The sequence below is a fragment of the Hippopotamus amphibius genome, chromosome 6, assembly GCF_030028045.1.
Source record: "Hippopotamus amphibius kiboko isolate mHipAmp2 chromosome 6, mHipAmp2.hap2, whole genome shotgun sequence".
Classification (NCBI taxonomy): Eukaryota; Metazoa; Chordata; class Mammalia; order Artiodactyla; family Hippopotamidae; genus Hippopotamus; species Hippopotamus amphibius.
In genome coordinates this window covers 12,160,801-12,183,456 of record NC_080191.1, presented here as the reverse complement: position 1 = coordinate 12,183,456, position 22,656 = coordinate 12,160,801, and the positions used below count along the sequence as shown (strand labels likewise).

Here is a 22,656-nt window from a genome sequence, read left to right as displayed (position 1 = left end):
TCATGGCCACTTTTCCCACATCCTTTGGATTTTGAATAAGACATTAACAGGTTTCAATCTTCTTAACAATCATGCCAAAACATACCTGGAACTTTTCACCTTTGTGCATCTGGGTTGATCTAAATTCAGGAGAATCTATAAAGGCACAGGGGTAAATATTATGCAGAAAATGTCCTCGATAGGAGACCTTCATTCTGATAACAGAAATTAGTGTTAATAAATGCATAATAATTCACTCATAACATGACAAGCCTTAAAATCTCCATAATCTCATGGGTTTGTATTTTGTACAGTTTTAAAGACCCCCCCCCTCCCGCAGGTGACTGATGTAATTAAAAAGCCCTTCCTGAGGCACAATTATTAATTTCAAAATAAATTTCACAAACAGCAAGGGGAAAAAATTGTCTGTATAGAAGCAGACATGTGTCTTCCAATGGTTATCATCACAGCTATAGTTTGAGTGACCATATAGTTCATTACTCAAACTGGGACACTTAGGGAACAGACACTGGCTGTCTCCCCAGGAGACTGATATGCCTAGAAGTTATATTTTTGTGATGTTCAAAAAAATAAGCAAGTCACCTCTGAAACACGCATAAGCTTCTCCAATTTTAACACCCAATTTAAACTATTTCAATTCTGCCTCATTAAATTTAAATAAAACTTCCCAAAAAGGTGAAAACTATTCACAAATGAAAATCCTGACATGAACAAGATTCACAGCAATGAATTCTATGTAATTTTACCACGTTGTTCTGTAACAGTCTAAAATGCAGTTGTCCAATGAAAATTCACCAACAGCCAACTGCGTGACCACTTCCTCCATTAGTTGGCAACATTCCCTTTTATTCATTTCCTACCCAAAGGCAAGGAGAAGATTCCAGGTGAACGAAGGATGTCAGTTTCCATACAACACTTACTTTCCCTTCAGGAGAATGCTCAGGCGGTCGTCAACTGAGGTTACATCCTCTGCAGCATAGGTCTCGCCCTTTTTCAACGTCTGGATCATGCAAAACTGTCCAGTTAATCTTTTGAACAAATCTGGAGGCACACGGAGTGGTTCAAACAATCGCTGGTAGATGTTTTTGAGTTCCTTTTCGATCTTTACCTGAAAGACAGCAGGGACCAGATGCCGCACTAATGCAGCAACACCGAAACATTGGCTTCTGTGGTCTAAACAGGGTTTTGAGAATAAGCAAACTTGCAAGACATGCCATCACCCTTCTGTGTTTTGGTCAATGGAACCTGACACAGTAAGTGGTGATGTACGTTTAGATGCTGAAAGGGCACTTCTGCAGTTAAACTGAACTCTGAGAACATATGGTGAAGATCTGCGCTGTTGATTACTTCTCTTTCTCTGCACTATCAAGCAACCGTGAAGGTTTCAAATGTCACAACATTCACCTTGCCAGTCTTAGCATTTTCTATAAACAACACAAAGCCTTTTCATTAAAAAACACTTTTGTTTCACAGATGGAAATTACACTAACTTTGAAATATTACAGCAAGAAAATAAGTACATAAATTAGGAATCAACTTGGAAACAAGTTTATGAAGATACATACATGAAACATCTTATCTATATGTAATTATTATCTAATGAGTTAATATAGGAAAACAAATATCTACAGTTGCAATTGCTGCTGCTTATTTATTCTGAAGCAAAGTGAAGAGTGTAAAAAGGTTTCAATGTAGCAGTTTCATGCTGAGCTACCATAATCTCAGTAGATTAGAGAACCCACCCGCCAGTAAGGCTGGTATTAAAGGAAGAGAAAGAAAAATGGCTCAATCGCCTCTGTGTCAGACTATCCAAGGCCCAGGTCAAGCCCCATCTTTGCACCCAGCATTAGTCTGGAAAGTATGTACTGCATGTGAATGAACTTTGGGCTTCAAATGATTGTCCATCTCAGTGAGATCTATAGTGGCCACACCAGGAAGCTTACTGAGCCAGATGACCAGGCTGCTCAGATGTCACTGCACCCTTTCCAAGGCTCTCACTTGTCCTGCTGTTTCATTTCAATGAAGAACTAGCATTTATATTTTTCAGAAAGGTAGGTTTATAGTCCGAGAAGAAACAACAACAACAAAATCACAGATACTGCGTGATTTACTTCCTTAGTGCTACCATCACATCAGCAACTTCTGACTCTGATGTCCAGAACTTGGGGTCCTAGTAAGTTCTGATATTCAAAAGCTGAAATTCTTATTTTTACTATCATCTACCCTCTCCACTCCACAGCTCTCATAATGAGTGTTTAAAATCATTAATTCACAAAGCTGTCTCACTTTCAGCAAGCACACTGGCCAATGTGGCACAGCAATGAACACAGCGACTGAGAATTCACTCATTCATAATCTGCTCTTCCTGAAAGTCTTAGCTCAGGTCCCAATACCTTTCTGAAGGCCTCTTAATTCTTCTCTTTGAAAGCATCCGCTTATCAAATGTTTTCTTGAGCACTAATTAAGTGCCAACTGTGCTTGGTAGGAAGCAGGAATACAAAAGTAAGTGTGGTATTGTTTTTGTTTTGTTTCCAGCTATTTGCTGCTTCCGCCCCTGTGGAAGGATCACACATCCTCTCACCCCAGCCTGCTCCTATATCATCGGGCTTGGTCATGTCATTTGCTTTGGCCAATGAGATGGGAGCAGAAGTTTTACGAAACATTGGGTGTTTCTTTTGTTCTCTTATATTTTTCTCTCTGCTGTGAGAATGCATGTCCAAATAGGACCTGCTGCTTCTGCAGAGACCCTGAAATGAAGATAACACGTGGAATAGAATCTCAGCCGCCACACAGCTGCCACGCTCCACATATTAGGCGGGTAAGGGAAAAACCTGTTGCTGTTGTATGGTGCTGAGACTTTCAGATTGTCTGTTACACAACAGAAGGTAGTGAAAACTGACTAATACAGTAAGCAACACAGACTGGGTTACAGTGTTTTGAGGAGGTGACAATCTAGAGCAGGGGTCCCCAACCTCTGGGCTGCGGACCACTAGCGGTCCACGGTCCTCGGCCTGTTAGGAACTGGGCCGCACAGTAGGAGGTGAGCGGCAGGCACGTGAGTGAAGTTTCATCTGCTGTTCCCCATCATCGCTGGCACTACTGCCTGAACCATCGCCCTCCCACCCCGTTCGTGGAAAAATTGTCTTCCACAAAACCGGCCCCTGGTGCCAGATACGCTGGGGACCGCTGGTCTAGAGGAATGCTTATTACCTATATCATCTGTATCATTGAAACTGTAATTTCCTATGAATTATCTTGTTCTCTACTAGTTTTCTACATGCATGTCTGGCCTTGAACATAAGATTAGAGCAAGCATGTTATCTTTTACTTTACTGAATATTTTTTAAAATTAATTATTTACTGGCTGCATTGAGTCTTTGTTGCTGGGTGCTGGCTTTCTCTAGTTGTGGCGACCAGGGGCTACTCTTCGTTGCGGTGCGTGGGCTTCTCATTGCAGTGGCTTCTCTTGTTGCAGAGCACAGGCTCTAGGTGTGCGAGTTTCAGTAGCTGTGGCATGTGGGCTCAATAGTTGTGGCTCACGGGCTCTAGAGCACAGGCTCAGGAGGTGTGGCACACGGGCTTAGCTGCTCTGCAGCATGTGGGCTTTTCCCGGACCAGGGCTCGAACCCGTGTCCCCTGCAATGGCAGGTGGATTCTTAACCACTGCGCCACCCGGGAAGCCCTTTACTGAATATTTGTACGTGCTTTGGACAGTCAACAAACAGCTGTAAAGTGATTTCTAGGAGCCATGCTGTTTTCCTATTCTGTTTACATCTGTTTGCTCTTAGTATGACCAAGGAAACATAAGATAAATCAGAGTGGAAAAGAAGAAATTAAATTCTAGTGTTTTCATCACAACTCACCAAAAAATGGTGATTTCCTTAAATGATTATTTTGGAAGTTAAAAAAAACTGCTATTACATTTTTTTTAAATGCATGAAAAAAAATAGCATGAGCTGTTTGTAAATCATTAGCATGTTCATGGAAGTAGTCTATGAGCACCTAATTTTATAATTAGGCAAAGATATTCCCAAGTGACATCTGAATATCAACAGGCAAAAGAAATAATGAAGTTAGATCACTAAAAAAGAGAGAATACTGCCATGTTCTCTCATGTCTCAATTGCCCTAATGATTAAAAACATTTTAAAAACTCGTTTGTGAACAAATTTCATGGTACTCAAATATTTCACTTTCAGAAAGAAAGTGAAAGTCTTAGAAAGACTTTCATAGAGAAATCTCATCTTCAGAAAAATGATACAAAGTCTCTCCTGTATTAGTTAATTGTTAGTAATTACCGGTCTTTTCTTGTACAAAAGATATGAAAGATGCAAAATGTTGATCCCCAGGAACACCGAGTTCCAGATCATGATATCCAAGGCACATCGGTAGAGAGTGGCCCAGACGATGTAAAAGGTACATCCTGTTGAATAACGAAGTGGGCATGTTAGGTGTCTAGAGCAGCTTCAGCATGTAGCTTAACACACTTTTCATCTTCCGTATATAAAATAAACCAAACACATCTTAGAAATACTTGAACTAAATATCACATGAAGTTACATTTTGGTTTTTGTTTGATTACCAAAACAAACAAAACCAAACCACACTTTGCTGCAGAAAACCTGTAAAGTATAAAAACCATTTTTTAAAGGAGAAAGAAACCCTTGTAATTCTACTACTTAAAGACCACCACTATTGATATTTAATACTTCCTCACAGTCTTTATGCATTTTTACCTGATGGCAAACCTAATGAGTTCACAGTTTAAAACCTGTTCTTTACTTACGGCAGTGATTTTCCCATTTCATTAAAACTCTTCGTATACATAATTTTTAATGACTGTAACTGATTAAACCCTAATTTATTTAACTATCTCCCTACTGGTGGATGGATGAGATATTTTGGCTGTAATTATTATTATTATTATTATTTTGGCTGCGTTGGGTCTTCCTTGCTGTGCGGGGGCTTTCTCTAGTTGTGGTGAGCGCAGGCTACTCTTTGTTGCAGTGCTCGGGCTTCTCATTGCGGTGGCTTCTCTTGTTGCGGAGCATGGGCTCAGTAGTTGTGGCACATGGGCTTAGTTGCTTTGCAGCATGTGGTATCTTCTTGGACCAGGGATCAAACCCGTGTCCCTGCATTGGCAGGCGGATTCTTAACCACTGCGCCACCAGGGAAGTCCCTGCAATTTTTGATAAGTAGCAAAAAACAGCTTTATACATAAAAATGTATCTGTTCTTGTGACTGCTTGCTTAGGGTGGATGACCTGCCGATGGGCCAAGGGAATGAACTTTATAGGTTTTGATGACATTAAAGAATGGTTTTCCAAGAAGTTTGTTAAATTTTCAGTTTCTTTTGATCGGTTTTATGATGGGGATCAATATATATTTTAAATTTAAAATAAAATTATCAATAGCAATTATCAATACAAATATATGAATGGCACACATGCACATAAAAACTAAATCTCCCACTTTAAAAAAGTTATTCATTTGCAATTTTAAAATTTCATCAGAATGATTTGGGGCATCTGAATAATTGCCCCAAATGTAAAAATTTTAATGTTCTTTAGATAATATTACATAGCAAATATCAAAGATAGGTAAAATCTTGTTAGTTAAAAGAGACAGGGTAACACAATGGAAGGACTGACTGGGAAGCTGGAGGAGCTGAATTACAGTCCTGGTGTGGCCACTTTTTCCTCGTCTTAATTTCGGATGAGTCATTTAATGTTTCCAAGGCTTCTGTTTCCTTGTGTGTAAAGTGTTGGTTTGTCCCACCTCCAAAACTCTGTCTTAAAAGTCATAATTAGCTTTTGCTTTTTTATAGGGTGTGATTTTATTTTTTCACTCAATACTCTGTTCCTCTGCTACAACCCTACCTGACTCAGAGGTAATAGCCACAGAAGTCCTACCTTCTAGCTACCCTTCGAGCACTTTCTTTGATGCTTCCTTGTCATCTGTCACATATGTCAGGCACAATAAACTACTCTTCATTCTCCCTCAACATGCTGAATGCCCCTCTCCTCTGTGTCTTCTACCTGGGTACCACACACACTCACACTCAGGTAAATCCTGCTCATCTTCCCAAAGCCAGCTCCAGTGTCGTCTCTTCAGCGGACACTGGTCTGCCTTCCTGCTGAGCCCATCACCCTGTCCATTCCTCCCTGGCACTGGGTGCACACCTGCATCACAGCATCTGACGTGTCCTATGGGACCGCCCATCTGTTTCTCTCCAGCCCCCAAAAGAGTGTCTTTCTCAAGGATGGGGAATTCATCCTTCAATTTCTGTCTGACATATTCCAGGTGCTCAAAAATGCACCTGAATAAATGAATCACCAGGGACATAATTACATAGAGAGTAATTTGTCAAGAAAAGCTAGCTAAAATAGTAAATTTGATTGTTTTAGTATTTTGATGTGTATTAATTTAACCTGCTTCATCAGGGTTAACAGAGCCCTCGCCCCAAAATTTTTACTTGAACTATTATGTCTGGGTGACTGTTTTTGTTCCCAGTGTTCCTTTACTGGTCCCAGCCAGTAAATGCCTATTCAAATAATGATAGTTAAAACTACAGAGTACTTACAACATGTCAGGCACTACCGGAAGTCAAATATCACATACATGCATGCGTGCGCACACACACACACACACACACACACACACTCACTCACCAAATTCTTACAACCCCAGAGGTGGTATTTTTACCGTTATTTGACACGTGGGGAAACTGAGGTATAGAAAGTATATTGCCCCAGTTGCACAGTTAACAAGTGTCGGACCAGGCATGGGAATAGCACAGTCTGGTTCCAGAGTTCACACTCTTACACATGAGTGGACTTTCTGACATCTGGAAAATCTAAACAAGACATGAACACATACTTAGTTTTATCTAAAGTACATAAGGGTGAAAGCCTGTGTTCTAAGTTACTCGATATACTGCGAATTTGCTAATGAAGACTCATATTTTTGGTATGCTATAGACCTGACAAGGAATCCTCTGAAGCCCCCAATACAGCGTCCATCTGATGGCAGTTATAGAAAAGTTACACAAAAATCTCAGGTATCTTACCTATAGTTAACAGCCCCCTAAGAAGTATCATATGAAGGTGAAGAGTAGTTGGAATAACCAACCCAATTGCAAAAAAAATATTTGCTACATGAAAAACTAGATGATGTATCTCTCTCCAGTTTTCACAAGTGGTCTCATTGGAAGGCACAGGTAGGATAGTTTCCAACTCAGGTGTAAAACCTATCGCAGTTGATTCTGCCAATGGGCTGGACTCAGTATAATTCATCTTGAAAATTCCTATAAAAACAAATAAACAAAAGGACAAACAAAGAAATGACAGCTGTATCTTATCACCCCTATGGTGTATTATACCAAAATTATTTCTCTGAATTGAATGTTGATAAATAGACTTCTCTGATGCCTATGAGTTAGACCTAGGTTCAAATCCTGGCCCTGTCACATAGTAAATGTATCCATTTCCTTATCTGTTAAATGATGATAATACTTCATTGACTTTATAATGACATGAAATATATAAAATACTTAGCATAGTGCACAAGATACAGATATCCACATGTCTGCATGTTTGTATTTAAACATACTTGGTAGGTAGGGAATGAGGGAGTTAATCAGGCTAAAAGACGATCACCAGAGTTTATAAACCATAGCGATTACAAAGTTATTTAGTATAGCTTCCTACCGTACTCCCACTAGTGACACTGAATCCCAACACAGGAAAAATAACTAGAAAAACCAATTTTTTGAACACTTTCAAATAGTAAACACCTTACTATTTACTCTTTGAAGGCTTAGGTTATTTGGAAGGCTTTAATTTCATGCGGTTGTTAAATCACTATAGCATACATGTATACATTCTACATTATCATATATGTACATAATAAATATATTACTATAATCATTTACATGTACAGAGAGAGTGTTAACATTTACTCCTTCTTTAACTGTCTAAAGATTTACTTTCTTTCCCATAAAAATTCTAGTTGGTAGCATCTCACAAACTGAAAAATAGTAAACTTCCAGGTCCCTTATATGGAGGAGGGGTCATGAGCACTCATTTGACTATTTAATATTAGAATCTGTAGCAAATACATTTCAAAGAATATACATCCTACACATGCTTACATAAACTTTAACACAAAATGACAGTATTTCCTGACTATATGACCTGTTCTCTCTGGTACTTAAAAAACTCTTTCTACTGTTAATTATACAAATTGGTCCCTGATAAAAACTATGCAGATTTACAGAATATGTGAATCGTTCTGTTTCAGGGAAAGAATTCCAAACAGGGACCCAAAATACACTTAAATTTAATTTAGAAATATGGATTTCCTTCCAAATAAGGTCACACAATAAGCCATACTTTTCCTTTTTTTTTTTCCATCACACTGAAGTAAAGGTTTTAGGTGGTAGAAGCAATTGGTATCAGGTTGGGCATTTTAAAAAGATGGTACTAGATAAATGTGAAAGAATTCCACACCTCTGAAGATAACAGAAAACCATATACACCTAAATTTACAAAATATGAACGAAATGATCAAGTCAATTAAAGATCTCTTCCCATAATTCTAGAACAGTTCATACATATGAGAAATAGTTGGCTTAGATGTTGATTTGCTGCAAAAGGAAAGACACTGTAAAAATTCAACTACTTTCCCAATGTTTTTTATTGAAGTATAGGTGATGTACAGTATTATATGTTACAGGTGTATGATATAGTGATTCACAATTTTCAAAGGTTACACTCCATTTGTAGTTATTATAAAATATTGGCCATATTCCCTGTGAATATATTGTGTGTGTATATATATATATATATAGTACAATATATACCTGTAGCTTATTTCATACATAATAGGTTGTACCTCATTCCTCTACCTTCCAAATATTTGGATCAATAAAAATATAAACCTATCAGGATGGGGGAGGAATCATTATTTTAATAACTCAGTTTATACAAAATCTGCTTTCAAGACCCAAATCAGAATTAATCTCATAATTTTTTCAGGAGGGAGAATGATATTAAATGTCCTCTACCACTCATGATATCAATATCAACTTATGCATTAGTATTACACAAGCTAAAAATAACTACCATTTCTACTGCACTTTAGAAAGTGTTTTCATTCCCACTGTCCCATTTGTTCCTCTAACGACCCTATGTTCTCTATGAGGCAGGGACAAAGTCATATTCATCTAGGCATATCCAAGGCCTAGCCTCTGCAGAGGATGCCAGAGGCAGAGGTGAAAGCCATCTGGAAGATACCCCATAATGACAAACATTTTTAGAAATTACTTTTCTGTCTCCCCAGACCTTGGCAGTAAAGACAGGAGAGTGCCAAGCCTTCCTGAGGTTCAGAGAGTCAGGTCCTACACTACAAGCCCCAGGAGGCCACATAAACCAGGGAAAGTCACCTCTGCTCCTTAGGTTGCTTCTTCCTGGGAACTGAGACAACCAGACTAGATTGGTCTTTGACTCCCCTTCCAGTTTTAATAGCCTGTGGCTCTAATAGAGATTTATATAGTCAGTTAAGGAATACCTGGTCCCCCTTACATCCACCTGATTACACCTGTACCGCCAACTCATCCACTGTAATTCAATTTCAGGCTTGTAACAGTTCTCCAAGTGGCACTAAAAGTACCAATGTCCGGTCAATAGAAACAGCAGGAAAACTATGATCTACTAACCCAAGAACCAAGGACACAGTAATATGAAGTTTTAAAAGGTGAGATAATCCTACAACATATTTTGATGCACCACACCTTATTAAAAAATATATATAGTCCATATATTTAATTTTCTATATTTGTTACATATTGTGTAGTAATTAACCTTATATATTATACACAATTCATTTTATTTGTATGTTTATGTCTATTATTTACCTAGGTATACTTATCTATATTTCTATTTTGAAATGCCAGTAACCTATTGTCCATAAATAGGGATCAGATAGTGCCGGTTTCAGCTTCCTCTGACCACTACTTGATAGATTATGTGGCTTACAGTGAACGATCCTTATATAGAGAATGAATGGCTCTGACGAGGACGGTTGAACTGGTAAATTGGTAAACGTTCAGATTAATGTAGACTAAATCAAGGGAAATTTTCTTTTTCCTCTGAGTCTGATTTCTCAAATTACCTGTTCTAGTTAAGTCCTGTTTATCTGTTGCTTTTCAAATAGGTGTGTGCAGGCTAAATAGCTAAATGGTGAAACTAACATTAACCCTTCGCCAACTACAAAAACGAAAAAGAAGGACAGTGTGCAAAACTCGTAGACTAGCTCAATTCATGCAGTGATTCTAACTGAACCTTCGTTTATCTTCAAAACGGCAAAGGGCACTACATTGCTAAGAGTATTTTCGCACTTATTCTTGCTCCAAAGCCAGCAGTTTCTGAGACTTGTCTGGTCAGCAACCCGTTTCCCAAAGCCTCGGACACGAGGACTCGGGTGGATCTCGGGTTCCCCAGCCATCTGCGCTCCCCAGGCGCCCCGCTCACCTCGCTTCTGCAAGAGGGAAGGTCACGGTCGACTGTTCTTGATCCGAAGCTCTCGGGCCACGAAGGGTACACAGTGAGCGCCCCGACCCACCTCGCATTCCCAGCGCCAGGCCAGAGCGCGCGACCCGGTGCGCCCGGCTGCGCGCTGCCTCCGCGTGGGACCCGGAGGCCCTACAGGGGGCGAGGAGGAGCCCCGGTGGGTTCGCGGGCCCGGGGCCCCGGGAGCCTCGCGGGGAGGGGAGAGACCGAGCTCCCCTAGAGCTCGCGGGCGGCAGAGCGCGGGAACCAGCACCCGATGGGGCCCGAGCGCCCGACAACGCTGGCCCTGCCAGACCCGAGCGGCGGCAGTGGACATCTGAGGGTATGCGACCGCGACGCCCAGACCCGGGGTGAAGGGCGGCTTCCAAGAACAGGGAACCCCGCGCGGGCGCGGCGGGGGAGGAGAAGGGCGGGGTTCCCGGCGGCCGGGGAACGCAGACCAGGCAGCCGCCGCCCGGAAGGGCAAAGTTGCTCCCGGCTGAGCGGGCATCCAATGTCCGCTTCCCGATTTAGCCCCGGGAGCGCGAGGCTGCAAGGAGCCAGGCGCGCCGGGGGAGCCCGCGGCGGCCGCGCCTCCCGCTCCTTACCTGGCTCGTCCCTGGCGCGGAGCCCGGGAGGCGCGGGCCAAAGTTTGGGGCGGCAGCGGCGGGGCGCAGGGCACACGGACGCGGCGGCTCGACGGGCGCCCGACGCGAAAGCCTCGGCCGGTCCGCGGGTCGGGAGGCTGCTCGGCCGGTGCCGGGTCCCCGCGCCCGCGGCGGCTTTGACTAAAATAGGCATCTCGGCGGCGGCGGCCGGGGCTGGGGCCGCACCGCGCACGCGCCCGGCGTCCCGGCGCCCCCCCGGCGGGCGGAGTCCCGGGCCTCGGCCAGGACTCCCCTCCCGGCTCCTCCAACTCCGCCGCCGCCTCTGCGCCAGCGTGGTCCCTTGGAAACACCCGCCGCTTTCTTTCCTGGTTTCCTCTCTACTTCTCGGTTCTGTCCTACTTCGGGCGCGAGTGGGGGGCGGGCAACACCTCGAGGCCCGCGGCCGCGTGGGCTTTACTCAGCCTCGTGGGGATGACTCGAGCAGTCGGGTCCCAGGAGGGAGAGAAATCAGGAGGAGAAATGAAATCTAGAATCATTTCCCCACAAAGTCGAACGACTCATTCGCCCAACTCCTTTCTGGGACAGTCGCCCGCATCTCAGCCCAAGCCGGAAGGACCGGGAGGGCGCGCAGCTCGGTTTGGTCCACACCGACGCGGGGCTGCGCCCTCGGGGCCCGGGCGAGGGGCCGGAGCAGACCCTGCTGCTGCGAAGAGACCTTCGACACGAGCCACTGTTTTGTTTTCGTAGAAAGAAGGTACTTATCCGAAGTTTGCGTTCCGGTGGCGGTGCCTGGCCCTCCACCGTAGGCGAATTTGCCAGGAGAATTTGGGAGATTTGGGACCCTAACTTGAAAAACAAGATATGGAAGTATGCAGCAAGCAGTCTTTACTGTTAATAGAGCACAACCTTTTGGGGTAAGAAATGCAGGGCAAATTGATGAAGAGTTGGGTACGGGGAAGGAGCTGGAGGACAAAAGAGGAAGGTTAGGTGGGTATTCACAGTTTCCACCAAAGTGTCCCATGAACGGATAAAATTTGTGCCGATTATTAGAGTGTGAGGTCGTTCACGCGTGCCAAACGGGATCCAAAGGCCACAGGTACATTATACAGTGAGTACCTGGGTGTGCACACTCGCCAGGTCTCTCCATGGAGAAGCAGTGCAGCATCTTCTTCAAGAAAATGGGCCACAGTGCTGCACAGACCAGGTTTGAATCCTGTCTCTGCCACCAGCCAGCTTGTGTGACCTTGGGGAAGTTACTTAGCTTTTCTGAGCCTCAGTTTCCTCTTTTGTACCTTGGGGGTGATGGTGATGGTGATGGCACCAGTTTCTCACAGGACTGTTTTGTAGACTAAATGATTTAATATACATAAAAGGCTTAGAATGGTATGTGGTACAAAGTAAGTTTTATGTGTATGAATATATATTCTACTTAGAGCACTCCTTCTCTAACATGTTGGAAATTTGCTATATCTATCCAAGATTAATTTTCAAGGCCACTTCTTCAGCGTCTGTTTCTTTTTAGAGGCTCTGCCAGCCATTTTGGTAGCTACCGCTACATACATGTTAGGATGTAGGTTTAACAGTAAATGTGCACAAAGATTTTGCATGGATATTTATTGGAGAATGGCTTCTAGTAATGAACACTAGAAATAACCTCATTTGTAATCATAGGGGACTAAGTAAATGATAGCACATCCAAATAATCTTGTTCTAAGCAGCCATTAAAAATAATTTATAGAAAGATATTAGAGACATAATAATGTCTGCTAATTATATAGAACAGAGGTCAGCAAACTCTGGCCCAGAGGCCCAGCCTACTACTGATTTTTGCACAGCTCTGGAGCTAAAGAGATTTTTACATTTTTTTTTCAATGGTTGAAATCATCAGAAGAGTAGTATTTCAAGACATGAAAATTACGTGAAATTCAAATTCAGTGTCCATAAAATTTAATTGGAACCCAGCCTCGCTCAGTCATTTGTGGCTGCTTTTGTGCTACAAAGGCACATTGAGGAGTTGTGATAGAAACTGCGTGACCCTGTAGAGCCTAAAATATTTACTATCTGGTTCTTTACTGAAAAAATTTACTGCCCTTTGATATAGAGTGTACTTTGTGCAGGCACTGTTATAGGTGGTTAGATATATTAAGCCACTGAAACCTCATGATAGAAGTAGTTATTATTACTATATCCATTATATAAACAGGAAACTGAGGTAACAGTGGCCCACTCAGGGTCCCACGGCTGAGGAGCTGAGCCAGGATGTGAACCAGGCAGTCTGGTTCTGGAGCTTATGCTCCTGTCCACTACCTATACAGTTTCTGCCACCTTCTATCACTGCCCACACTGCCTCCCATAAAAAGATGTTAAATAGAAAAAGGCAGTTTATGAGAATGTGGAGAACATTACGAATCTGTGCTGTCAGGCACTAAAATGCTTACGTTCCTTACTTCAAAGTGCTGAAGTTGTAAATGGTTTCTCTTTTTTCCCTCCTTCTTCCCCTTCCTCTCTCTCTCCCTCTTTCCCCTTCTCCCTTCCCTCCTCTCTCCCTCTTCATCTTCCAACTTCTGCCCCTCCTCCTGCTGCTTCTTCTGCTCAATTTTCTACAGTATGTTACTTTTGTAAAATTTAAACACATACTTACTAAAATAGTAGAGTCGAGGTTCTGGCTTTAGCAGACTGGAATACCAGACTCCAGAGGTGTGCTTATGGAGTCAGTTGTTACTGGACATACTCACTCCTTACCTAACAGGATAAGGTGCCTGTAAGGTGTTTAGATAATATCAAGATTGTGCTCTTTTATGAAAAGAGTACTAGATTCGATATCATAAGACTTGAGTTCTGGCCTTGGATGGAGTCTGTTTGCTCGCAGTTTGTGTTCCACAGAAAGAGGAGACTGAACTAAACCCACCTCCCTCACTGTAACCCATTTAAGGATGGAAAGCGTAATTTTATGTTTAAATTTCTTATCATTGATATATGAATATCAGCTCTATAAAATTCAAAATAAGAATTCTAGACACAGAAACTTGGGTTTGGAATTGCCCTAGGCTCCCTGGTCTCCTCCTGCTGGTCATGGAAAGACCAGGCTGAAAGACTCTGAGTGCTATTTGAAAACAAATATGATGCAAGGAAGTAACTTGCATAGAAGTATAGAATGAAAAGGACATGAGGCATAAATAACAAAATATAGGGCAGCCTGTCTCCTCTGCAAAAGCTCCAGCTAGTACAGCTTAGATTGACACAAACAATTATTTCTACCTTTATTTCTCTATGGGAATCCTAGTCTACTTTTATCATTTGGACAAAACGTTGATGAGATTTCAGAGTTCAGATAGAACCAATTTGTGAAAATAAAACAAGACCTGAGGGAGTCACTAGTTTTAAAAGTATGTCGCCTTACCTTCCTTATCTCTATCTGCCCATGCTTTATATCATTGTAGGCTTTCTTTCAAGTGTTACTCTGAGGCCATAATTGCTTCTGGTGTGGTCTCATGGCAGAGGGTTCTGATCAACTCTTACACAGTGACTTGATTAGATTGTTCCTGTACCTAAGCTCATCTTGTTAAATGTTACGTTAACTTTTATTGACCAGTTTGACAACCAACCTCATTGACTGTTTTTAAATTTCTTTTCCTTTTTTAAAAAAAATTAATAGACTTGGTTTTGTTAGAGCAGTTTTAGGTTCGTAGATGATTGAGCAGATAGTATAGAAAGCTCTTATATACCCTTTTTCTCCCCTGCTCACAGTTTCCCCAGTTTTTAAGGTCTCTGGCATCAGTGTGATACATTTGTCACAATTGAAGAACCATATTGTTACATTATTATTAACAAGAGTCTACATGAGAATTCATCTTTGTGTTGTACAGTCCTATGGGTTCTGGTAAATGTATTTGTCATGTATCTACCTGTGACATAATAAATATATTTTTGATCTCTTCTTCCAGTTCCTGACCCAGAGTTCCTAAAACCCTGGTAGCAATTTCCTGAGTGACTGGGGTGCTGGGAGCATCTTTTGTTCTAATATTTAGTCTTTGACCCCCAATTCCTGACACAGGCCTCCTAAAACCTTCATAATTTTCTGAGTGATGGGGGTGATAAGAGAATCTTACACAGAGCTTTCTAAGTCCCTTGGAAACTCATGGGTGATAGGAGTGTGTTTCGTTCTAAGGAGATGACTCTGTGTGGGCTCCTGGATAGCTTCAGGATGGGGCCTGGTCACCAGAAAGACCAAGCCATGACTAGAAGCTTGGAACCTTCACCCACCCCCAACCCTCCATCCTCTGGGGAGGGGAAGGGGGCTGGAGATTGAGTTAATAATTGACCATGCCGACGTGATGAAGCCTCCCCCAAATCCCTAAACTGAGAGGTTTGGAGAGCTTCCAGCTTGGTGAATACATCCACGTACTCAGAGGATGGCACACGCTAACTCCACAGGGACAGAAGCTCCTGCATCTAGGAACCTTCTGGATCTTGCCCTGTGTACCTCTTCATCTGGCTGTTCATATGTATCCTTTATTATAACCTTTATAATACACTTGTAAACGTGTGTCCCTGAGTTCTGTGAGTTGTTATAGCAGATTATCAGACTGGAGGACAAAGCTGTGGGAACCCTGATTTATAGGCAGGCTGGAGAGAAAGTTGAACTGGGGGCCCATTACTTATGATTGGCATCTGAAGTTGGGGGCAGTCTTGTGTCACAGAGACTTTAACCTGTGGGCTCTACACTAACTCTGGGCAGTTAGTATCAGAATTGTGGGACACCCATTTGGTGTCTGGGGAATTGGAGATTGGTTGATGTGGGAAAACCCCGCACACATTTGGTATCTGACGTGTTGTGAGTAGAGGAAACAGTTTCTTTCCTTCCTCCATCCTCCCTCCATCCCTCTCTCCTTCCCTCCCTCCCCCACGTACCCACCATTACAGTATCATAGCTAATAGTTTCACTGCCCTAAAAATCCTCCATGCTCCTGTTCATCCCTCTCTTTCCTCACCTCCCTAACCTCTAGCAACCACTGATTTTTTTTTTTTTTACTTTCTCTATAGTTTTGCCTTTTCCAGAATGTCATATAGTTGGCATCATGTAGAATATTGACCTTTAAGACTGACTTCTTTCACTAAGCAATTTGCAATTAAGGTTTCTCCGTGTCTTTTTGTGTCTATTATTTAGTGATCAAAAAGCTCCCTTTTTGATCACTAAATAATATTCCATCATGTGAATGTACCACAGTTTATCCATTCACCATTTTACGAAAATCTTGATTTCTTCTAGTTTTTGACACTTATGAGTAAAGCTGCTGTAAACATTTGTGGGCAGGTTTTTGTGTGGACGTGTCTTCAACTCACTTGGATAAATACCAAGGAGTGCAATTGCTAGACTGTATGGTAAGATTGTGTTAGCTTTGTAAGAAACTGCTGAACCATCTTCCAAAGTGGCTGTACCGTTTTCCATCCACACCAGCAATGAATGAGAATTCATGTTGCTCTACATTCTTGCTAGCATTTGGTATAATCAGTTTTTTTTTTTTTTATTTTAGTCTTTCTAATAGATGTGTTTTTTGCTTTTTAGACTGACTCAGTTAATTTGTTCAAAAGAAGCAATTATACATTGAACAGGTGTTTCATATCTTGGCTAAATAAAAAACAGGAAATAACAAAGCAAAGGGGTATAATCGTTCATATTATTGTTGCATCCTAAAGGCCCACGGTCTAAAAAATGGTTAAAACAATGTCTAAATATTTCTAATACTAAATTCAGAGAGGAGCTCCCTAAGAAGTTGGATAATATTTGAGTCATTGAACAATGAGCTTTTGCCCAAAGGGTTCAACCCTTAAAAGAAACAAAACCTAACAAAAAAAGTGACCCAGTACTTTAAGGAGACAGTGAATTATAAAGGTAGTCAAAAGAGTGGAATTATCAGCTGGATTTGAACCTTGGTTTTACATTTACTACAATAGGATTTCACCAGTTTATTAAATGTAAATTTAATTCAAATCATGGATTAAACTTTTCTGTGCCTCAAGTGCTTGTCTGTAAAACTGTGAAAATAATTCTTAACTGACAGGACTGTTTTGACCCTTAGAAACTATGTTTTAAAAAATGTCTGGTCTCTAGCTTTTGGTGGCTTAATTGTGCACCTTTTAACCCTCCTTATAGTGCTCTGCATGTGGTACACAATCAATACAAATTGTTAGAATTCCCATCATTAAAATTACCTAGGTCTGATGAAATAGTTGAAATATTCTATGAACACATAAAGTAAAGATATAGTTTAATCTTCTATGTATTTGCCTGTTTTAAATAGCTGGAACATAGCATACGCAGGACAAAGATTTCAAACAAAACTTATAGATTGCAAGACTTTGGCTCATGCTAAAATATCTAGTGGTTTGGGATTTCCCTGGAGTAGCCAGAAATGAGATATTGGTTTCAAAAGCAAATTCATAAAATATGCAATAGTATAGGTTCTAGAAACTGGGCACTTGACAGAACTAAGTTACAGTAATTCACTGTCTGGGAATTGACAGAAATGTACACACAGTGACTATAGTCAGAAACTAGAACCCTGAAACTCCCTCTGTTTATTCTTCCTTACATAACTTTGCTTCTGAAAGAGAACTGCATTTGTGAATGGTTTTAAATATTAAAATAACAAAGGCCATCTAGGAAGCATTTAATAGGATTTCCTAATCTTTCAGAAAGCAATCCAGAAGAAGGAATTTATTGTAAATATCTGAGTATAACAGAATCATGATTTTTCAAAAAAGTATGAAAAGAGGATCAGAGAAGTAGCTCGAATTCACAGTCAATTCCCAAAGAAGCCTCAAGGCCGGGCCCAGGTTGGACCCTTAAAACAAAAATGGATCCGAGGCCCAGGCAGATGCCCGCAGAAGAGCAGCTTGAAAAGTTTGGCACCAACCACTGTAAAGACTTCTCTTGTGTTTTGTTCTTTCCCTTTTGGGAATTTCTAGAAATTCACAGACCCTTGAAGCTTGCCTATGCATCCCATGTTAAGCACCTCCACTTCTAGAGAAGAGAAATGCTGCAACCCTGAGGAGGACACTTTTAAAGGTACTGTTTTTGTGTGTGTGTGTATAAGTCACTCCTTTATATGAATAATTGATTTTGTGATTAGAAAGGAAAAGTTGTTAATGATAGAAAAATAACTTTTGGCAGTTCTTAATAATACATAATTTGAATGTATAGATAAGATTTTTATGGAAAGTGAAGCCAGGGAATGACTTTTTAATCTGTTATCTCATGAAAGCAAAACTTTCAATCATAGACTTTCTACTGGGAAGTATCGTTCTGCTACGTAATTAATCCTCAAAAAAGGCTGGTTTTGGAGGCCGGATAATAGCCAGCCCAGTAATTGACATTGGCTAGAAACAAAAACCCAAAGCAACGCATTATAAAGATGGAATAATAAAATAAAGTTGGGAATAATGGTGCTGCCATCTGGCATTAATCGATGTGCGAAAGCACTCAGAGTTCCCAGGAGAAAAGAATTATTTAAATGCAAATTTTTATTATTACGACTACTTAAATTGTTGTAATAAATTCATGAAAATAAGACACCTCGCTAGCTTGATGCATATATAAAACCTAATAAAATATTTATGAGCCACATATGAGCAGCTTTATCATTTGACATAAAAAAATGGTAAACAAGATGAAATATTTCTTTAGTCTAAGATCAAACATATTTGGTAAAATTTAGGACCACATAAAATCATGACAGTGCTGTTTGGTTTGAAAACTACAGAGACCCTCACACACTTTCATAGGAGGAAAAGTCATGATTTGAAAAGATACAAATGTTACAGTCATTGAGTCTCTTTTGCACATGGGAGGAATAGAAGTACCTTGGTTAGCACATTTTCTGACAAAACACCATTTTGGTTTATATGCCACATACAAAACTATTCTTATGCGGTGTTACTGTGTACTACAGCTTAGGGATTTCTTAATACTTTCTACATCAACTACACCACTTTAAATTATCCAAAGACAAGTATAATGTATATAAGCTCAGAAAATGGCACCTAAAAGCAACAGAGCTTTCCAACATGAGTCAGGAAATCTTGCAGATGATGTCATATGACTGTTTAATGAGTAAATAAAATTTCTAATACCTAGAAAATTGATGTTGAGTAGGAAAAAACCTAGTAGAAAATATTACCATTAGTGACCATTCTAAGATGCTGTATGCTGAAACCGTTAAAATGCCTTGGCGTTATATTACTTACATCAATGATGGCTTCACATGTTGGCATGTGATTTTTCACCTGTTTTAAAGTGATATTACTGAAGTGGATTTCCCAGAGCAGTTTGTCTCTATTATGGCTTTTATTACTTGCTACCTTTTACATATTTATGTACAAGCCTGACTTCTCCTTCTAGGTGATAAGTTTCTGGTGGGTAGGAAGTGTGTCTGATTTAACTTTCGTGTCTCCATGGTACCTAACACGCAATTCACATATATTTGGGACTCAGTAAATATTAGTTGATGGAATACTTGCGATTGCTTTTAAGTATTATCCTCTGATAGAAGAAATACTAAATATTTTTAAAATGGTGTTTTACAACTTAAATTATTCTGAATGGTGGATATAACAGAAGAAATATATATCACCAACATATTAATAGAAATTGGGTTAAAATAGGGAAATTACTGTTTTTTTTTTCTTTTTTTATTCCAACTTGTTTATGATGGTCGTGTTATCTTTCTTTTTTTAAATTTTATTTATTTTTTTGGGCTGTGTTTGTTCTTTGTTGCTGCACGCAGGCTTTCTCTAGTTGTGGCAAGCCAGGGCTACTCTTCTTTGCAGTGCTCCAGCTTCTCACTGCAGTGGCTTCTGTTGTTGCGGAGCATGGGCTCTAGGCACACAGGCTTCAGTAGTTGTGGCTCACGGGCTCTAGATCACAGGCTCAGTAGTTGTGGCGCATGGGCTTAGTTGCTCCGAGGCATGTGGGATCTTCCCAGACCAGGGATTGAACCTGTGCCCCCTGCATTGGCAGGGCAGATTCTTAACCACTGTGCCACCAGGGAAGTCCCCATATTATCTTTCTAATAGAAGGAATAAATAACAAGAAAATGACACTTAATCTTTTACTAGATTAAAAATCACTTTATTAGGATTATGGTGACCTCTCCACTCTAATAGTGACCCCCCTTTCCTCTGTTCACCCTCATACTCCCCCCCACCACCTTCCTCTCCCCCCACTTACCATCTAGGTGATTTATGATGGAACAGGAACAAGGTGGAAAAGATAGGTTTGGAAGGAGAGAGAAGAGGTGATGTTAACCCTGAGATGCTCGTTCATTCATTTAGAAACACTGAATGGTCTGAATGGTGGCAAGTGCCTGGAGTCAGGAAGCAGCAGTGGGGGAGGAGTGCAGAGACCTCAATGTCAAAGGCAGCTGCAGGACACTGGGGGCCACATCCCAGATGCCCAGAGACAAAGTGGCCAAGCAACATTGCAGTCAATCCAGGGAGGACTCACGGGACAGAGCGAGGCCAAAACACCTCTCCTGCTCTGCTGTGAGACCTTGTAAGTTTGCCCCTGCACCTCCCGGAGCAAGGCGAGAAACACAGAAAGACTAATGGGTTCATTTTAAATGACTGTTTAAAACGGGAAGAAATCACTTTTCAGTGGTAGGCTCAAGTGTGTTCTGTCATCCCTGGGAAGAGCGTGAGGATGAGATCAATTGACAGGTCAAAGGAAAGGTGTGTTTTGCACGTGTCTGATCAGTGTCTCCTCAATTTACACCTGCTATACATTTTTTTCATTTTATTTTCAAAAAAATTCATGAGTACTTGCTGTATATGAAGCACTTAGACCAGGGGTGATTTTTTTTTCACAGAAAAATATAATTATAATAAAAGTATGGCTTTAGGTGAGGTCACAGGAGCTCCCAAACTATAAATTTTTGAGAAAAATGAAACACGAAGACCAGTTATTCAATTTATCATTTTATTTTATTTTTAAGGGTTAAAATTTTTTTTTTCAATTTTTATTTATTTTGTCTGCACCGGGTCTTAGTTGTGGCACGCGGGATCTTCATTGTGGCTTGTGGGATCTTTTTAGTTGCAGCATGTGGACTTCCTAGTTGTGGCATGCATGTGGGATCTAGTTCCCTGACCAGGGATCAAACCCCAGTCCCCTGCATTGGGAGCATGGAGTCTTACACACTGGGCCACCAGGGAAGTCCCTAATTTATCATTTAAAATGGAATTACTTACAGGGAACACAGTAATCTGTTGTGTGTTACCAGCACAAAAGTCTAAGCTAAGTCAGCTTGCAGGTTTTCAGCCCAAAGAATGATCTTGGAACCTGAAAACTAATAACTGCATTCTGAACAAGTGTTGTTTAACTCGCTTCAACAATATCGGGAAGAAAAATGTGGCTCTGAAGGTCATTTAAAGAAATAAAAACAGTTCTGTATCATGCAGAAAAAAAATGACATGCAGAATAAAAATGACGTTATTACACGTCTTAAATTTTATTTTATGATAAACTGCCGATGGCATTGGGAGGGGGATTCAGTGTTGAAATTCAGATATGGATTCAAGAACAGATGTAATTACTTCCCTTCTACTCAACAAATATTTAAAAAGCAGCTGTCATATGCCAGGCACTGGTTCCCAAATGGTAAGCAAGATGTAGACTAGTAGGGGAGTTAAAAAACAGATTTCCTTTTCTCAGAAAAATAGACATTGTGCTTGTGCATTGGCCAAACTTTTATTTTGGATGAACCAAGTTATATCCCACTTCAGATATATTCCCTATTCTTCAGAAACCCCCACTTACCTCACATCAAAAAATATTTTCTCTATCTTGGAGACTTTACCAGCTACTATTCGAAAAAGCTTCAGTTTACAGAGTTTCATTGTACATAAAATTTTATCCCATCTTAGAAAAGAGAGAGAAAGAGCACTAGAAGAAGTGGTGAATTAGTTTACCTAGAATATAAGTTGGGGAGGTGGCCTGAGATAAGAAAACCTTCTCAGTAAAATTTCTGGAGACATGAAAATATCTGAAATGAAATTGGACAGATCCAGAATTTAAAGAACTTATTTAAACTGCATCAGGGAAGCGTGGCCATGCTTTCTTACTGTATAAACTTATAGTCATTTTAATAGTTACACTGAATTGCACATTTCACTTGTAAATCACATTTGAGCTCAAGGTAGTTGCTGATGATTTGGAAGAACAAAGCTTCGTGTTTGGATGCTGTTCCCCATACTATCACTAAAAAATTCAGCAGATGTGTGACCAGCATTTTGGCTTTGAGTTTTCTTTCAATTCAAGTTGGGAGCAGTTTACTTCTCTTCAAGTCACTGCATAGAACCATGGTCAGTGTAGCATGAGAAACACAAGCACACTGATTGGAGGAACCAGCTTGAGTTGAGTCATTATTCACTGTGATTCAGCCTCTCTAGTCTTTTTTTAGCCTACTTTTAAAATTCTTTTCCATTATGGTTTATTATAAGATAT

General features: G+C 40.7%; 1 protein-coding gene across 2 annotated transcripts in view; it reads right to left on the bottom strand.

Moving 5' to 3' along the window:
* Positions 1-11,336, bottom strand: part of BVES (blood vessel epicardial substance) — a 39,298-nt gene extending 27,962 nt beyond the window's left edge. The window contains exons 1-5 of one of the 2 annotated variants that reach the window (XM_057740225.1): positions 11,157-11,336; positions 7,068-7,304; positions 4,298-4,422; positions 921-1,108; positions 86-194 (exon numbers count right to left, since the gene is read on the bottom strand). In XM_057740225.1, coding sequence (XP_057596208.1) covers positions 86-194; positions 921-1,108; positions 4,298-4,422; positions 7,068-7,293 — 648 coding nt within the window. In that variant the 5' untranslated portion in view covers positions 7,294-7,304; positions 11,157-11,336. Of the gene's footprint in view, positions 1-85; positions 195-920; positions 1,109-4,297; positions 4,423-7,067; positions 7,305-10,530; positions 10,633-11,156 lie in introns of those variants that run through there. The other variant, XM_057740226.1, reaches the window with a different exon arrangement.
* Between the last annotated feature and the right edge of the window lie 11,320 nt (positions 11,337-22,656).